This window comes from Jaculus jaculus, chromosome 23 (genome assembly GCF_020740685.1).
Source record: "Jaculus jaculus isolate mJacJac1 chromosome 23, mJacJac1.mat.Y.cur, whole genome shotgun sequence".
In the NCBI taxonomy this organism is placed as follows: domain Eukaryota; kingdom Metazoa; phylum Chordata; class Mammalia; order Rodentia; family Dipodidae; genus Jaculus; species Jaculus jaculus.
In genome coordinates, this window is record NC_059124.1 from 8,364,613 (window position 1) to 8,382,015 (window position 17,403).

Consider the following 17,403-nt stretch of genomic DNA (forward strand, 5'->3'; position numbering starts at 1 on the left):
AGATGGCTCAAGGAGTAAAGTGCACACCACCCAAGCATGAGGACCGAGTTTGAATCCCCAGCATACACACACACACACACACACACACACACACACACACACACACACACACAAAATGCCCAGCATGGTGGTCAGGGCTTGAAATTCCAGTGCTGGGGAAATGGAGTCAGAGAATTCTTGGAACAGCTAGTGTTGCTTGATCTTTGGTCTCTAGGTTCAGCAAAAGACCCCCATCTTAAAAAATAAGGTGGGCATCAATAGCCGAAGACACTCAGTGTTGACCTCCGGCCTCTCCACGTGCACACGCTTGTGTGCACACACAGACACACACACACAGAGGTACAAATATACCACCACACACATTATGTACCCACACACATCAAACATGCATATCCATACACACACCACACACATCAAACATGCATACCCATACCCATACACACACCACACACATCAAACATGCATACCCATACACACACCACACAAACATGGACACGCAATCGTTGAACAGCTGGGGCTCCATCACTAGGGATATGCCCTTGAAAGAGATGGTGAGACCTCTCTTACTTCTCTCCTTCTCTTGTACTTCCTGGCCATGAATCAAGAAGTTTTGCTCTGTCACACACTCCCGCCAAGATTATATTTCCTTGCCACCAGCGCAAAGTGATGCAGACCATTATTAATCATGGTCTTACATTAAAAAAAAAAACAAAAAACAAACAAGGAGCCAAGGTAAACCTCTCCTCTTCATAAGGTACTTATCTCTGGTATTTGCTTTAGTTGTGGAAAACTGACTAACACAGTCTTCTTGCAAGCCAGGCCATGTTCCCACACCCGGTGTTCTTATCTAGAACATCGTCACATGGACCTGAGCTTTCTATTTCACAGCTGTTATAGAAATAAAGTGTCAATGCAAAGAATCCAGCCCTGTCTGGAACATCAATGGAACAAGCCACTGCACACAGACAGTCACTTCTCTGAGATGCCTGGTACCAAAAGCATTAGAAATTATAGAATTGCTTAAGATTTTAGAATGTGCATACATCCGACAATTTGGGGGCAGGACCAAAATGAAAGCGTGAAAATCAGTTATGTTTCAAATACTTCTTATACATGTAGCCTGAATGTAATTTTCTTCTTTAAAAATGTTCTATTATTTATTTAGAAAGGGAAAGGAAGAGAGAGAATGGGCATGCCAGTGACACTTTCCACTGCAAATGAATACCAGGCACATGTGCCATGTTGTGCATCTGGCTTTACACGGGCAGTAGTGAATCAAACCTGGGCCTGCAGGCTTTAGAGGTAAGCACCTTTCACTGCTGAGCCATCTCCCCAGGCAGTGAAGGTAATTTTCTATATGAAGTTTGATACTTGTGTCTGCATAGCAAAATTTTCCACTTGTGACATGGTATTAACACAGACGTAGCTTCAGATTTTGGAGAATTTCAGAATTGCCTCTGTGGATTATGGATGTAAAATGGTCATAGCTATCCTTCCTTTTACTGAAGGTGATTTTTTAATTTTTTATTTTATTTATTTGAAAGTGACAGGCAGACAGAGAAAGAGGCAGAGAGAGAAAGAGTACGCCAGGGCCTTCAGCTGCTGCAAACAAATTTGAGATGCGTGCGTACCCTTGTGCATCTGTATTATGTGGGTCCTGGGGAATCGAGCCTTAAACCGGGGTCCTTGGGCTTCACAGGCAAGCGCTTAACCACTAAGCCATCTCTCTCCTCATGGTTTTCAGGGTTGATTTCAGAGCACTTGAGTTCCACCCACTGCAAGTTTCTCATGACACTGATGACAATGACTCAACCACAGAGGGCTTCTCCCAAGACTTGTGTCAGAAGCCAGGCAAGCCCCAGACAGAGGAGGGGAAGCCCTGAGACCAGAGGAAGAGCAACGTGTTTCTGTTCTATTACCGTCAGCTCACTTGCCCTTCAATGAGGAACCAGTCTCCCTCATCTGCTGAGCCTGAGTCTCCCAAAGTCCTCATTAAGTGTCCATAACACAAGGTGGACCCCCACATTCGCTCAGATCCCTATATCTGCTGGATGTGAACCCTAGCCAGCAAGGGAAGCAAGAGGTTAGTTTCAGGGATATAATTTTGGAGACATTCCCTTTTAGCCCTCCAGTTCTCCTTTATTTTTCTTAAACTTTAACATTAAGTTTGAAAGAAAGACAGCTGTCAGTAATGAGACAACTAGGTAATCTAAAAGGTATATGTGAGGCGGTAACACTCGTACCTTTTCCAAATGGAACGACCTAAGGAAGTTATTCCCATCCCTGAAGAGCAGGATTCAGAGGACCCAACACAGAGTGTATCATGCAAGGTGTGAGCCTGTTCTCTGCAGCCTAGACCCACATCAATGAATGTGTATAAATATGTGAACCATAGTGCTGGCACCCACAGCAATACAAACATGGTCACCCTCAGCCCGGGCACAGATCAATGAATGTGTGTACCTGTGTGGATCACAGCATCAGTACACAGAAGGTGTGAGCCTGGTCTCCTTCAGCCCATGCGCAGATTAATAAATGAGTGTACATGAACACTCCATGTTAAGTGAAGACACAGTGAGAATTTAATACAACAATATAGGTGAACGTAGTGATAAAATGGTTTCTCCTAGGAGACAAAGACAGATGGGGACTAAGAAGGGAGGCTATAGTAAGCTGCTTTACAATGCTGGGACAGACTTCCAGCCAAACAAAGTTTTATGGGAGGAAGGGATTTATTTCAAACTAACAGATCCAGGGAAAGTTCCACCAATGGCAGAAGTAGCTGGCTCCCAGTCATAAATCCAAATAGAGGGAGAAACCACAGCAAGCCAGGAAACACCAGAAAGCAGGAAGCAGGTACTTTGCCAGAAATCAAACTTCTCTGCCTAGCTTTGGGCTGGAATTCAGATTCTGCCCCCCAGTGACGCATCTCCCTGTAGCAGGAGTCTGTCTTCTACAGGCTGAAGCTGCAAATGCAATTTTAACAAAACACCCAAGTCCATGGGACCATAATTCAAACTACCACATTCCACTCCTGGCCTTCACGGACTCAGAATCACCTCACATTGCAAATTGCATTCAGCCCAGTTTCCACGGTCCTCACAGTCTTTAACAACTTTCAGACTGTTCCAAAGTCCCAAGTCTCATCTGAGAGTTAAGACTATCTCTTAACTGTACATCCTGTGAAATCGAAGCAAGTTACACACTTCCACCATGTAATGGCACAGAGTAAAAATTTCCATTTCTATAAGGCATAACAAGGAGAGACTGGGCCAATGCAAAACCAGTTGCCATCAGGAAGACATCAAACATCTGCAATTCAAGTCCAGCATCCATAACCAATGACAACAAGTCTCTGGATTTCCAATTTCCATCTCTGTAGCTGGGCTTCGTATCCAGGGGAAACGTCCATCCTGAGCCAACAGCACTGCATGTTCGCCTCTGCACAGTTGTGGCGTATCTAAAACACCACAGAGTCTTCACTGCAAACCATGGTCCATCTTACAGTGGCATCGCTGGCCTCTAATACAGGGACATTACTCCACGCTTCCCACGCCACCTTTCAGTGGTGGCTTCTGGAACAGCGTGCAGTTCAGGACCCACTTTCTTGCAATTTTGCGTGTTTCCGAAATCAATACCAGATTTACAGGGATACAACCATTTTGCCAATCCAGGGAGGAAATAAATTGTGACTTCTTTTAGTCACAGCCTTTCAAAAAGAGTTTGCATTTCTACCATTCAGTCTCTTCTGGGTGAGACTTACTTCAGCCCTCTTTTTTGTCATTTCAGTGTAAAATAGTTGGGCCGTCTTTAACGATGGCCATCTACTCGACAATAGCGGCTTCAGTCACCTAAAACCTGTCTCTGCACCGCTAACCTTAAACTTGCATGAAATTTTCCTGTGATGAACCATACATCTTTCAGTTCTGTATCTTCTCCCAAGCACACCAGTCTGTACTTTTATAGTCAACCTTGCTTAAACGACCTGGGCATGGGCAGCAGAACACAGCCAGATTTCATGCCAGTAGCCCAGTTCCCTCAAGGTTCTTTACTGTCTTTCCTTGCCCCCTTTGAAAGCTCATAAGCCAATACAATTATCCTTGCATTCAACGCCTTAAAACCTTCTGAATAATAGACCACAAAATGTGTCTTACCACTCCACAAGACTTCTGCAGTCCCAGGGACCACATCCTGCTCCATTCCTCTGGCATACAAGTTCCAAAAGACCAAAATCCACATGGTCGGATTCATTGCACAAAGACCTCACCCTTCTGCTGCTAAACTTCTGTAGTAGACAGCTTCACAGTTCTGGGACAAGCATCCAACCAAACACAGTTTTGTGGGAGGAAGTGACTGATTTCAAGCCTACAGATCCAGGGGAAGTTCCATCAGGGATGTAATCAGCTGGCTCCCAGTCATAAAGCCAAGCAGAGAGAGAGAGAGAAACTACCAGCAGCCAGCGGCATCGAAAAGCAGTGAGCAGAGATCCTTCCAGAGCTCAGATCACTCTTGGGGCTAGAACTCAGATCTGCCTTCAATGACATGAGCAGCCCCCTCCCCCTCCCATAGCAGGAGTCTGCCTTCCGGGGGCTGAAGCTGAAAAATCAGTTTCAATAAAACACTTGATTCAATGGGGCCATGCATTCAAATTGCCACAGAGGGGTTTATTTTCATACACATAAATATTTACACAGAATTACTTTTATGATAAAGAAGTTCACTTTATTATTTTTGTTTTTGGAATGCTATAGATGGGACCTAAGATGGATTAGTGCTCTTTCATTGAGATTTATCCCCAGTCCTACTGGCTCATAATCTTAGAAGGATGCCATTACTGAAAAACAATCAAATGCGCTTTATACTGAGATGTCAAGAGCAAACTAATTGTGTTAAACTGGAACAAACTCACCCAGTAAGTGAAACTGATAGAAAGCCAATATCCTATGTTAGTTTTAAAATTGCAATAATATGTTGTGAAAATCGCATGGATAGAGTTAAATTTAGACATTACCTCAAGAAGTAAGATTCCTATTAACTCCAACTACATTTCATTATTTTAAAACAAGCCCATGAAATAATAACTTAAAAATTCTGCAACTCTGCATTACATTAGTCCACAGAAAAATGGGGCAAAAGTCACATACATTTCACCTGCTTACCATGGTAAGATGCCTAAGATTGTCAAAGGTTAGAACAGATCAGTTCCCTGCAGTATCTGGAATTGTTACAGGAAGACATTACCATATTTCATGGGCCGTTCTATTTCCTTTTCAAAAAAGCAGAAAAGAATCTTTGGCGCTTCTTTATTCCAAAGCCCTCATTTTCACCAGATGTGAAAAACCAAGGTTTTTCTTACTTTTCTCATCACTACAACAAAATTCCTGACAGAATCAAGGTGAGGAGGACAGGCTTCTGGCTGGCTTGAAGTCTGGGGGAGATGTGGGAGAATGCATGGCCGCAAAAGCTTGCCCACATCTAGATAATCGGGAGATACAGCAAGCAGAGATGGGACAGGCTAGGAACTTCAAAACTAACCCCCCCACACACACACACACAACCCAGGGATCTACTTCCTCCCACTAGGCTGTACTGCCCACGAATACCACAACCTTCGCAAACAGCCACCAGCTAGGGATCAGGTGTGGACTACACGAGCTAGTGGGGACATTTCATACCCAAACCGTAACAAGGGCACCGAGAGGGGAAGAGAGGCACTTGCCGCAGTTGTCTCTGTTCCCGACCCCACGCTTACCTGTCGCGTAGCCTGTGACTGTGACATTTGTCACAACCAGCCCCAGAGAGTATAAAGCAACAACAGCTGCACCGTGAGGAATTGATCGCCTGTCACCAGGAGTGGCTTTGTGCTTTTGGATGAACTGTTAGCTCTACAGTGAGTCAGTTAGCTTTTCACAACTCTAAGCAGTGATATGGAAGGGGAAATTTTTAAATAGCCCCATTAGATTGAATGGCATATTAATGTTACAAAAAAAAAAAAGTACACACTATATATTTTCAGACCATCCAAGCCTGGCTGTTCGAAGAGGAAAACAGGACAGGCAGTTACGCGCTAATGGGCATCACTTTCATGTAGTGGTGGGTCAAGGCCCGAGAGCCAGCCTGGAAGAGCTGGCTCTAACTTCTAGCATTGGTGCAGAGCAGTCACGGGCTGGGTGGCGAGGCAAAGGCTTTTCACAGGACCTCAAGACGTGGAAGTGCTTAGCTGCTGAGAAATCTGGCAGACAGCCGGGCATGGTGGCGCATGCCTGTAATCCCAGCACTTGGGACGCAGAGAGGTAGGAGGATCACCGTGAGTTCGAGGCCACCCTGAGACACATAGTGAATTCCAGGTCAGCCTGAGCCACAGTGAGACCCTACCTCGAAAAATAAACAAGAATCCGGCAGAAGCCACCTATATGCTCAGTGCCTTCAGACAGACCCGGGCGCCTGTGACTCCATGTGAGCTTCCGTTTTGTGAGACTTTTGTTCCCTTCCCGCTGAGCCCTCATCCAGCTTCCAGGGCATGTTGGCCTCTCAACCCCGTCAACACAGCACTGAATCTTTAGCAGCCCTGCCAGGGCATCCTGATAGATGAGGCGGGCACTCCTCCGCGGCGGCTGGGAATGCCTCTCCGAACCTCCAACGGGCAGCTGGAGCTGACTGGCACATCCTAATGCTCACTGCCACTTTTAAGATACTCCATCCCTGACGAGGCAGGGCTGGAGCCTGAGACCTCAGTTTTATATGACATTTTTCTACAGAGGTCATTAGAAGCTAAGAATAAGAAAGGTCATCAAGTTCCCAATACCACATGCCAGAAAGTTGGGGCAAACTTCATCTCCCGCTGCAGAGGCAATTATAAACACTGGCTCTGGGACCAGCGAAAGAGCCGCCTCTGATTCTCACAGTATCTTTGTATTGCAGTCCCTCCTCCACTCATATTTCTCCCTCTCAGACACATCAGATTGAAATTTATGCCAAAAGTTGTCAATAAAAAACTTTCAGTCACTATGACTTTTGTTCTTAAACAAATGAAAGAAACTCCCCATGCTCTAAGATAATTTCTATGTTTAGTCATGTTAGGGGGCTAGAGAAATGGCTTAGTGGTTAAGTGCTTGCCTGTGAAGTCTAAGGACCCTGGTTCGAGGTCCGATTCTCCAGGACCCACATAAGCCAGATGCACCAGGGGGCACACGCGTCTGGAGTTTGTTTCCAGTGGCTGGAGGCCCTGGCAAGCCCGTTCTCTCTCCCTCTCTCCATCTGCCTCTTTCTCTCTCTCTGTCTGTCACTCTCAAATAAATAAATAAAAAGAAAAAAAGAAATTTATGCCAACAATAATTCTTACTGATTTCAGAAATGTACTCTATTTGACTTAATATACCTAGGCCATATGCTGGCCCCATTTATGGCTATTATTACTCACATTGAATAAGACATGTCACTTTCATTGTTTTATTTATTTATTTACTTTTGAGAGATAGATAGAGGGAGATTGGGGTGGGGGAGAATGGGCATGCCTTCAGCCACTATAAACGAACTCCAGATGCATGTAGCACCTTCTGCATCTGGTTTACTTGGGTCCCGGGGAATCGAACCCCAGTTCACAGGCAAACACCTGAACCACTAAGCCATCTCTCCAGCCCATGTCACTTTCCTTGTAACCCAAGAGACACCAACCTATTGTCAGGGGAATAACATGCATACAAGGACTGATCTAATTACATTCTCTTATATCACCTCAGTGGGTCCTGACAGATCCACACACATCATTGTGACCATCAGGTTCTTTCTTTTTTTGCAGGGCCGTGTGGTATACATGTGGATGCGTATGCAGGTGTGTACATACACCTGTGGGCCAGAAGTGGATGTCAGATGTCTCCCTCAGTCTCAGTCCATATTATTTAAGACAGTGTCGCACTGTGGATACTCATGTCGTCCAGCTAGCCAGGTAACGCTGCCACTGCTTTACTGGACGAGCCATCACCCCAGAACAGCCCAGAGGTTCTGACTTGTCTTCCAGTTTTCCTTCTCGCCATGGCCCTTCTCCCTAGAATACAGTTCTTTCTCTGGACTGCCTCACACCTCACACTCCCCTGAGCCCACTGTCCCCCACGACCACCCCCATCTTGCCCATGAGCCAGAATGGCTTAACCATATAAGCGGGGAGTTTCCAAAAAAAAAAAAAGATGTAAGCCAGCCATGGTGACCCACATCTGTAATTCCAGCCTTCGTGAGGTAAGAGGCGGTGGAAGGAAGGTGAGTTTAAACCAGCCTGAGTGATACAAAACGAGCCCATCTCAAACAAAATTGATGCCCGTGGCTATGAAATTCTTCGCTCTTCAAGAGTCTTCTCCCTTGAATGGTTTCCTCCCCAAACATTAATGTCTGTGTTAAGCATAGGCTCTCATAGCTGCTTGCACTGAACCAATTACAAAGTATGAAAGTGACATTCAATTGTTCCTTTACCTACTCATCTGTTTGACCTAGATTTCTCGAGAGAGGCACTGGGTCGTCTTCTATATTATGTAACCAGTGCCAAGCTGTAATAGAGGCTCAACCATTTTTCGTAATGATCAGACCCTCACTAGCATTGAAAGCTACTCTACTACATGTTATTTCAATTTGGCCTCAGGATAATATATTTTTGTCACACAAGGTTTTCTTGGCAGGACTGTAGTGCTGAAATGCACCTGTTATTCCTGGTTCCACGTACTATTTCTGTCACTCGGGGGCAGAATTTGTTTTAAATGGGTAATAGACAAACCACGAGCCCATGGACTTGCAAAGGAACAGTGGGCCAACTCTCAAAGTTTCATGCACAGTTGGTTAGAAAAGTCCAGGGGCCTGAAGGCAGACACAGAGCAGTCCAATCTGATACTCATGCCTTGACAACAACTCAGTGTCCAGAGCCTTAGTGTTACAAGCCGAGTGGTAAAGATTCTCCTTATTTAGTCATGATAGCTGATAAAAGTCACGTGGACCTTGAAAGTGCAGTCATACTGAAGTGCGGTTGGAATATGGAGAAAGATTAAGTTTAGACCTGCATAACTGAATGAAACTGTTTAAATATACATACATACACACATATATATGTATGTATATATTATATATATATAATATATATATGTATATATATTATTGACAACTTCTATACTTACAGGCAACAAACCATGGCATTCCCTCCCCTCCCCCACTTTCCCCTTCATAACTCTGCTCTTCGTCATAGCCCCTCCCTCTCTCCATTAGTCTCTCTTTTAATTTGATGTCATCATCTTTTTCTCCTATTATGAAGGGCTGAATGAAACTTTCTTTTTTTTTAATTTTTTGTTCATTTTTATTTATTTGAGTGTGACAGAGAGAGAGAGAGAGAGAGAGAATGGGTGTGCCAGGGCCTCCAGCCACTGCTAACGCACTCCAGATGCATGTGTCCCCTTGTGCATCTGGCCAACGTGGGTCCTGGGGAATCGAGCCTCTAACCGGGGTCCTTAGGCTTCACAGGCAAGTACTTAACCACTAAGCAATCTCTCCAGCCTATCAATGAAACTTTCTTTAAAATAAGGGCTACGCCACAACAGCGCCACGGATCCTTTGGCTTGGCTGACAAGCATCATACTGCTAAACCATCTCTTCCGGCCCTTTTTTTTTTCTTTGTTTTGGGTAGAGTGAGCAGTTGTACAAGGTGATTCCCATGATCACTTCCAGTTATTAAAATATTTTTATAATTCTTATTTTTCAACTCCTGTTGTTCAGTGGAACTCTGTTATATATTGCCTGAGACTCAGACCTTATGGGAACAGATCTATAGCACTGGTATAGACCCTTTGCCCTGGAGAACTGTTCCTTTAGATCTACAGACCCAAATCTAACACCATGGAGAGACAGTCTGGCATATAAGCCAGACACAGTGGCTGCTGGGCAGTGCCCAGTCCAGGATCAAACCTACCTGAAAAGAGGCCTACAGTCTAAGAGTTGGACATTTTGTTGCCTTAGAGTAAAACCCCTGAAAAATCTATACTGATATAAATTGATTAACTGATTCCTGTGCTTGAAAGTCTGGTTCCTTCTGTTTTTTTTCTTTTCATATTTCTTCTTGAGTTGAGGATATCTTTTTATTTGAATCATTAGTTGGTAAGTTTAACTCAGCTACCTGAGGAGGGGACACCAAATCATTATGACTTGTCCACACACGTCAGAATTGCTGCAAATATATATATATGTATGTATGCATGAATATAAATGAGTGCAGTTACTATGAAAGCCACTATAAAGGTCCTCAGAAAAAAGCTAAAAAGAGAACTATCATACAACACAGATATGCACTGCTGGGTATACACCTGAGGAATCAGTATCAGCATACTGGAGATGCCAGCGCATCGATGCTGACCACAGTACCAGTCACCATGGTCAAGCTGTGGAACCAGCCTAGATGTCCACCAACAGATGAATACATAAAGAAAATGTAGAATATATACATCAGCTGTGAAGAAGAATGAAATTATGACATTTGCAGGAAATGGTTGGAACTGGTATAATGCTATAGGAAATTAGTCATTCTCAGAAAGCTAAGGAACACATATTTCCTCTCACGTGCAGGACCAGGGTAAAGTAAGTTTAGACAAGTTATTCCCCTCTGCCCCTCCTCTCTTGAGTTGGTCCTTCTGGGGTTAGCCTTAGGGGAATTTTTCCGTTTCTTGGTTTCGGAAGTCTTCCTACCACCTGCCCTGGCTCCCAGCTTAGTATGTCTGGGAGGCAGGTGAACCCTCAGATTCCCTAGCGTCACTGTAAATGCATCAAGTGACTATTTGTAGCCTGAGATCAGAGCCTCTCAGACCTTCCCTGACCCTGTCAACTCGGCCACATTTGTCCAGTCACCTGACTTCAGTCCAGACTTTGGAGATGTCCTGAACTCAACCTCCCTCCTTGTCCACTGTCAACAGCTTGGCAAAATATCGTGTGAAACAGCTCATCTTATTTCTCCTGATTCCTTCTGTGACCCTGGTTCTGTGCCCACCGTGGCTCATGCCTCAATGGTGCAGCACTTCATCTGTTCACCCCATGCCTGCCTTTCCCAACCCTAGTCCATCTCTGCCTCTCTAACCACGTCAACTTCCTGTACCAACCTGTTGGCAATCGTTTTCTGATGCCAAAGGTGTCATTTCTTCTATTGCATCCTACTGAGGTTTCAGTCTGATTTCTTAAAAAATATTTTTATTTATTTATTTGAGAGCAACAGACAGAGAGAGAGAGAGAAAGAGGCAGAGAGAGAGAGAATGGGCATGACAGGGCTTCCAGCCACTGCAAACGAACTCCAGATGTGTGCACCCCCTTGTGCATCTGGCTAACGTGGGACCCGGGGAATCGAGCCTCGAACCGGGGTCCTTAGGCTTCACAGGCAAGTGCTTAACCACTAAGCCACCTCTCCAGTGCTCAGTCAGATGTTAAGACTTCCCAAACATACTTCACTGTAGTACACTTCAACACTGGCTTACATGATCTCAGGTGTTTCTGCATACATCATATTGTCCACCGCTGCTATCTGCCAAGCATCCGCCTTGATAAAACTCCATTACCTAGCCCAGTGCTAGAGTATTTTCTCTTCCTATCCTTGGCTCCTTTTCTTTACTTTTGTTTTTATTTATTTATTTGAGGGACAGAAAGAGATAGAGAAATAGACATGTAGAGAAATAAAGAGAGAGAATGGGCACGCCAGGGCCTCCAACCACTGCAAACGAACTCCAGACGCGTGCGTCCTTTTGTACATCAGGCTCACACGGGTCCTGAGGAATCGATCCAGGACACTCTGGCTTTGCTGGCAAGTGCCTTAACCACGAAGCCATGCCTCCAGCCCCTTAGCTCCTTTTCTGTTCTAATTCACAATCACCTCCCTCTCCCCTAAGGCTCTACAGAGCTCAAGGCCCATGCTCCGCGTGACTGCATAGGATGACTGACTCGTCTGTCCCTTGCTATTCCAAGCCACGAGGTCCGCATTAGACAGAGCTGCACCTGCTCTGCAGCGTCTCCCGTGAGGCACTTAATACATATTCACTGATTCACTTCCACGAGTTTCCAACAAGTGGCGAGGAAGAGGAGATGGGGGGCAAGGGACAGGAAGGCCACCCCTGTTCCTGCAGGTGACTGTTTGGACCTATTGCTCGTGGTCCACCGGTGGCCCCTCCTCCTTCCCACTAGCGTACCTGCAAAACTGAACCTCGTAGTTGAGCTGCGAGCTTTCCGGCTGCGTCCCCTCCTTGAGCTGGCTGACGTTGAAGAAGGAGAGGGTGTGGTTCACAAAGCCGTGCAGAGTCCCGTTCTGGCTATAGGAATATTGGTACACCAGGCGGGGGATGAAGTCCGAGGTGACAGCGATGACAAAGGCCTAAGGAGCAGAACGGTGGGTACGCAGTCAGGACAGGTGCTACCTGGGTGGCGCAGGGGCCATCTGCCCGGGAGACTTGCCATTCACGGCCTATCAAGCGGCTGCGCGTTGACAGAGATGCTCGCGCAACATGCTCAGGATCTTGTCCCTGGGCTCATGCAGCCTCGTCAAGTGCTTCTCCGCCACCACCACCCCCATCTGTGACACTTGTAAGAAAGTCCACCGGGAGGTGGCTGATGACAGAGGGAAAGGTTGCTGAGCTAGTCTGGGCCTTTGGGTTGTGGGAGACTTAGTCTACATCGAAGATATTTGCATTGGCATTGCTATTGGCTGAGCCAAAAAAAACAAAAAACGGAGGGCAAGATATCCTGAGAAAATGATTTAGAATGGTGAAAGTAGCACAACGAGGAATGGGCAAGGAAGTTGGATGGCCATGCCCAGCTATGCCAAGGGACAGCAGAGACCCAAGTGTACAATTCCACAGTTCCTCCAATGTGATCAGCTCCTGACGCTATGGCACACCGTATGACAGAAATCGTCCCTTTATCCATCTGACTAAGGAAAAGAGAGGGCGAGACAGGGGAAGGTCTGCTAGGTGGCCATGCATACCCCACATAGCATCTGGCACGCCTAAGTGCCCTATAAACGTCCATGGAGAGCGCCAAACGTGATGAATAGCCGAGCATTTGAATGTGGAAGCACTTTCTGCAAAGAAAACCTTAAATCTTTTTGGCAGGTGTTTATATTCTATTCTGCTCCAATAGTTAAAGTTCCTTAGACTGTAGTTTATATCTTTGCTAAGTGCGCATGTGAGTGTGGATGGCCATGCCCATATTTGAGAATTGAGAACCCACTTTTAATCACCACAATTGTTTATGTCCTTGCACTGCCTAGAGTGACTCTACATGATGAGCGTTCTTATTCTTTTGTTATTGTTGTTGTTCATTTTTATTTATTTATTTGAGAGTGACAGACAGAGAGAGAGAGAGGAAAAAATGGGCACGCCAGGGCCTCTAGCCACTGCAAATGAACTCCAGATGCGTGCGCCCCCTTGTGCATCTGGCTAATGTGGGACCTGGGAAACCAAGCCTCGAACCGGGGTCTTTAGGCTTCACAGGCAAGCGCTTAACCACTAAGCCATCTCTCCAGCCCAGCATTGTTATTCTTACTTCTCATTCTATTGATGATTAAGAATATCTCAGAGGCCAGGGGAGCAAAGTTCAATGCCACTCTGTACAGAGACAGACAGAGGCTGACCCTGAGGGTCTCTTTTCTAATTGACATAACTCACAGCAAGGACTCGTTTCTTTTCTAAGCCATACTGTATCTCTGAGCCTCAAGATGTGTGCTTCGTAAATGAAAGCATTCAACATGTGGTGAGCCGATTCTCTCTGTCTCCCTCCACACCTCTCCAATCATTTTTTTTTTTTTTTTTTTTGGCAGGTGTTTATAGCAAGGACTCAGGTCCGAGCCAGAATCAATGTTTGTGCTCCCAAAGAAACACAGGCCATGGGGTTTTGGATGTGTAGCTAACTGGCTGGCATTGAAACACAGGCCATGGGGTTTTGGATGTGTAGCTAACTGGCTGGCATTGCCTTGGGCGGTAGACCAGGAGACCCTGGCTGGCCACCATCCACCTAGAAGGCAAAAAGCAAAGGTTTTCCTCTAAAGCTTAGACGTGTCTAGCCAAGCAGTTAAAAGTGTCACATCAGGTAGGGTTCCTCTTCCTTCTGCATTCTGTTTTAACCTGTGCAGGGCTAAAGTCTGTGGGATGATGGAAACTCTGCACTGACAGCTTGGAGGGACTGTAATTAGGAACCGCATCCTGGGCAGTGCTCCAAGTATTGTCCAACAGAAGTAGAAAAAGGACGGTAAGAGATGGAAAGATACGGAGCATTCTTTCCTCATTATTCTTGGCACTGAGGAAAGATCTGATTTTGACTCGCAAAACCAAGGTGTGCATTCTGATAGGTAGCTGCCCTTCTTTCTCTTAATAACATTAAAAACGGAATCATGCCACTCTGACAACAGCTTGATGGGTTTACAAGACGGGCATATGCCATTAACCACGAGACTGTCTGAAATAACCACCCCCCCCCAAATGGAAAAGGCTAGGCGGCCACAGGGCTAGCCTCCTGCTTTGAAGATCTTACTCTCCCACACAGCTGAGGCACCCCCTGAATTCAAGCACTTACATTGATGATAACCGAGAACTTGCCGATTCCAGACAGAATGTCAAACCAAATGCCTGTAAGACAGAAGAAAGGATACCTCCGGCTTACTCCCGCCTGGACCCAGGGACGGGAGCTGCGGGAAAGGTTCACCCCTCCACACCCCCACAGTGGGCTTGTCTGAAAAGGCTCAGGTACCCCCTATCTGGAAGCTTGAGAGACAAGTGGGGGTGGTCTCATTATGGGGCCTTCACAGGCCTCCCCACCTCTTGGAACACGAGCGGGAATAACCGCAGGGGCTGAAGAGACGGGACCTTGCCAGCTTCCTGCTCCCCTTCCATAGAGAAGGTTGGGGGGAGCCACAGCACGGGGTGGGGGCGGGAATCGAACACAGTAAGCTTCGAATGGGGACATACCGATGTCTTTGGTCCTCACGGCATCCGGCCGTCTGAGCTCTGTGACGAACTTCTTGGCATCTAGCCGTACTTCGATGACATTGTTGAGGAGGGCAAACACAGGTGCCAGGGGAAAAGAGGCCACGAAGAGGGTAACAAAACCGAACTGGATGACTAGGAGAGAGTGCCACAGGAGCCATCGCACCGCGGAGCGGGGGAGGCGAGCTCTGCCTCGCTTTGTGGTCCCTTGTCCTCCCTCAACAGAGGCCCCTTCCTTCTGCAACCTTGAGTTACCTTCTCACACCTGTATCCAGGGCCCAGTCTCAAAGGACAAGTTGAGAACCATAGAAGAGTATACCTGAGGTGAACCTCTTGCTTCCACATATATGTGTACACGTGTGTCCACACACACATGAACACACCCACACACACCACATATGTGAACGATAGGTCTAAAGTTGTACCCTGGTTTTTTGTTTTGGTTTTTGAGACAGTGTTTCACGATATAGCCCAGGCTGTCCTTGAACTCTTTTATTTAAAGGGGGTTTTGTTGTTGTTTTATTTATTAGAGACAGAGAGAGGGAGAGAGGGAGACAGAGGATGGTTGCACCAGGGCTTCTGGCCACTGCAAACAAATTCCAGACGCATGTACCACCACGTGCATCTGGCTCACGTGGGACCTGGAGAATCGAACCTGAGTCCGTAGGCTTCTCAGGCATGTGTCTTAACCACTAAGCCATCTCTCCAGGCCTCCTTGAACTCTTGATCCTCCTGCCTCAGCCTCGTGAATATGGAATTATAGGTGTTCACCAGGCCAAGCTCTGGAGTCTCCTCTCCTCAGATAGACTCTCCGCTTTGTTTACAAGAGGTATCACTCAGCACACATTCACTGAGAGCTCACTAAATGCCAGGCACTTAGGAAGGCAAAATTCTGGTTCAGCTGAGGAGCTGGGTTTAGATGGGGAAGGTCAGCACGTGCAATGATGTGCAGCAGGGTTTTAAAAATGTGCTCAAGCCAGGTGTGGTGGCGCACACCTTTAATCCTAGTACTCTGGAGGCAGAGGTGGGAGGATCGCCGTGAGTTCAAGGCCACCCTGAGACTACATAGTGAATCCCAGGTCAGCCTGAGCTAGAGCGAGACCCTACCTCAAAAAAAATAAATAAATAAAATAAATAAATAAAATAAAAAAAAAGTGCTCCAAGCCAGAATAAAAGGACAATGTGCTAAGGTCAGGGAGAACCAAAGGCAGACCTCTCCCTCTGCCCCTGGCACACGGATCCCCCCATTCATTTATGCATGACACCCATTCTCCCATTGGTGAACATCCGTGAGGCCCCAAGACTTCAGTGGCCCCCTCCTCCGAACTGTCCCTCCTGGGTTAGGCCTCATCAAGAGCCACCCCTGGGTGTGGCTTGGAGGATCCGTCCACGTGCTTGTTTCCCTGGAAAGCAGCAAGCCCTCCGTCTGTTCAAGGTGGCTCCTTACAATAGGTGATGTTCGCAACAGAACCTGAGTCCTGGGAGAGGCACAGGCTAGTTGGATTTTCCCACATACTGAGAAGGGCAAGGGGCTGGGGTAATGGCTTAGTGGTTAAGGCATTTGCCTGCAAAGCCTAAGGAGCCCAGTTCGATTCCCCAGGACCCACATAAGCCCGATGCACAAAGGGGTGCATGGGTCTGGAGTTTGTTCGCAGTGGCTGGAGACCCTGGGGCATCCATTCTCTATCTCTCTCTGTCTCAAATAAATAAAATTAATAAAATTTAAAAAGGGCCAGTTATTAAGCTTTCCATGCCTCAGTTAGATCAAATGGAAGCTAAGGATTATAAAATGATTCTCACTTAATTGGCACCTCAGAAAGCACATGAAATTGTGTACATAATGTGCCTAGAATTTCTGACACATAAGAATTGCTCAATAAATGTTATTACGTGTAACTTTTTGCTTATTGAAATAAATATCAATATATATATGCAGATGACCACAATACATACTGTACAGTAACATGATAGATAAGCAGACACAAACATAAAGATTGAAAACTAACAGAGAGTCAGGAGACCCGAATTCTAAACTGAGATGCGTCTGTAACCAGCCACAGTCCTTTGTCAAGCCTCTGCTCACGTAATCAGTCTGGGGAGCTGCTTTGAGTCCCTGCAGGAGGTGGCTGTGGTACAGTGACTGGTCCCTCAGAGAAGCCTCATGATTCGGTGGCAGGAGAGCCGGGCAAAGAGTGCGGTCAAAGTCAGTGTGCGAAAGAACCCCGGTGACGGACAGAGAAACTGGACCCCTCCCTGCACACACGCACCCCGGCCTATATGTCCCGGAGCGTGAGTGGAAACGCTGGCGTTGGGCGTGGGACAGAGCTCAGCGGGCGCATACGCTCGCAAGCGTGACAACCCGAGTTCAAGACCCAGGACCCACAAGGACAGCCGGGCCCGGCCACACACTGCGGTAACCCCCAGG

At 46.5% G+C, this 17,403-nt stretch overlaps 1 protein-coding gene across 2 annotated transcripts in view; it reads right to left on the reverse strand.

Annotated features, from left to right (window-relative positions):
* The window catches only part of Ano2 (anoctamin 2), a 382,845-nt gene that overhangs the window by 6,881 nt on the left and 358,561 nt on the right, over positions 1 to 17,403 (reverse strand). For both annotated transcript variants that reach the window (XM_045139660.1, XM_045139661.1), the window contains 3 exons: positions 14,961 to 15,113; positions 14,569 to 14,621; positions 12,192 to 12,373 (listed from right to left, as the gene is read on the reverse strand). In XM_045139660.1, coding sequence (XP_044995595.1) covers positions 12,192 to 12,373; positions 14,569 to 14,621; positions 14,961 to 15,113 — 388 coding nt within the window. The remainder of the gene's footprint in view (positions 1 to 12,191; positions 12,374 to 14,568; positions 14,622 to 14,960; positions 15,114 to 17,403) is intronic.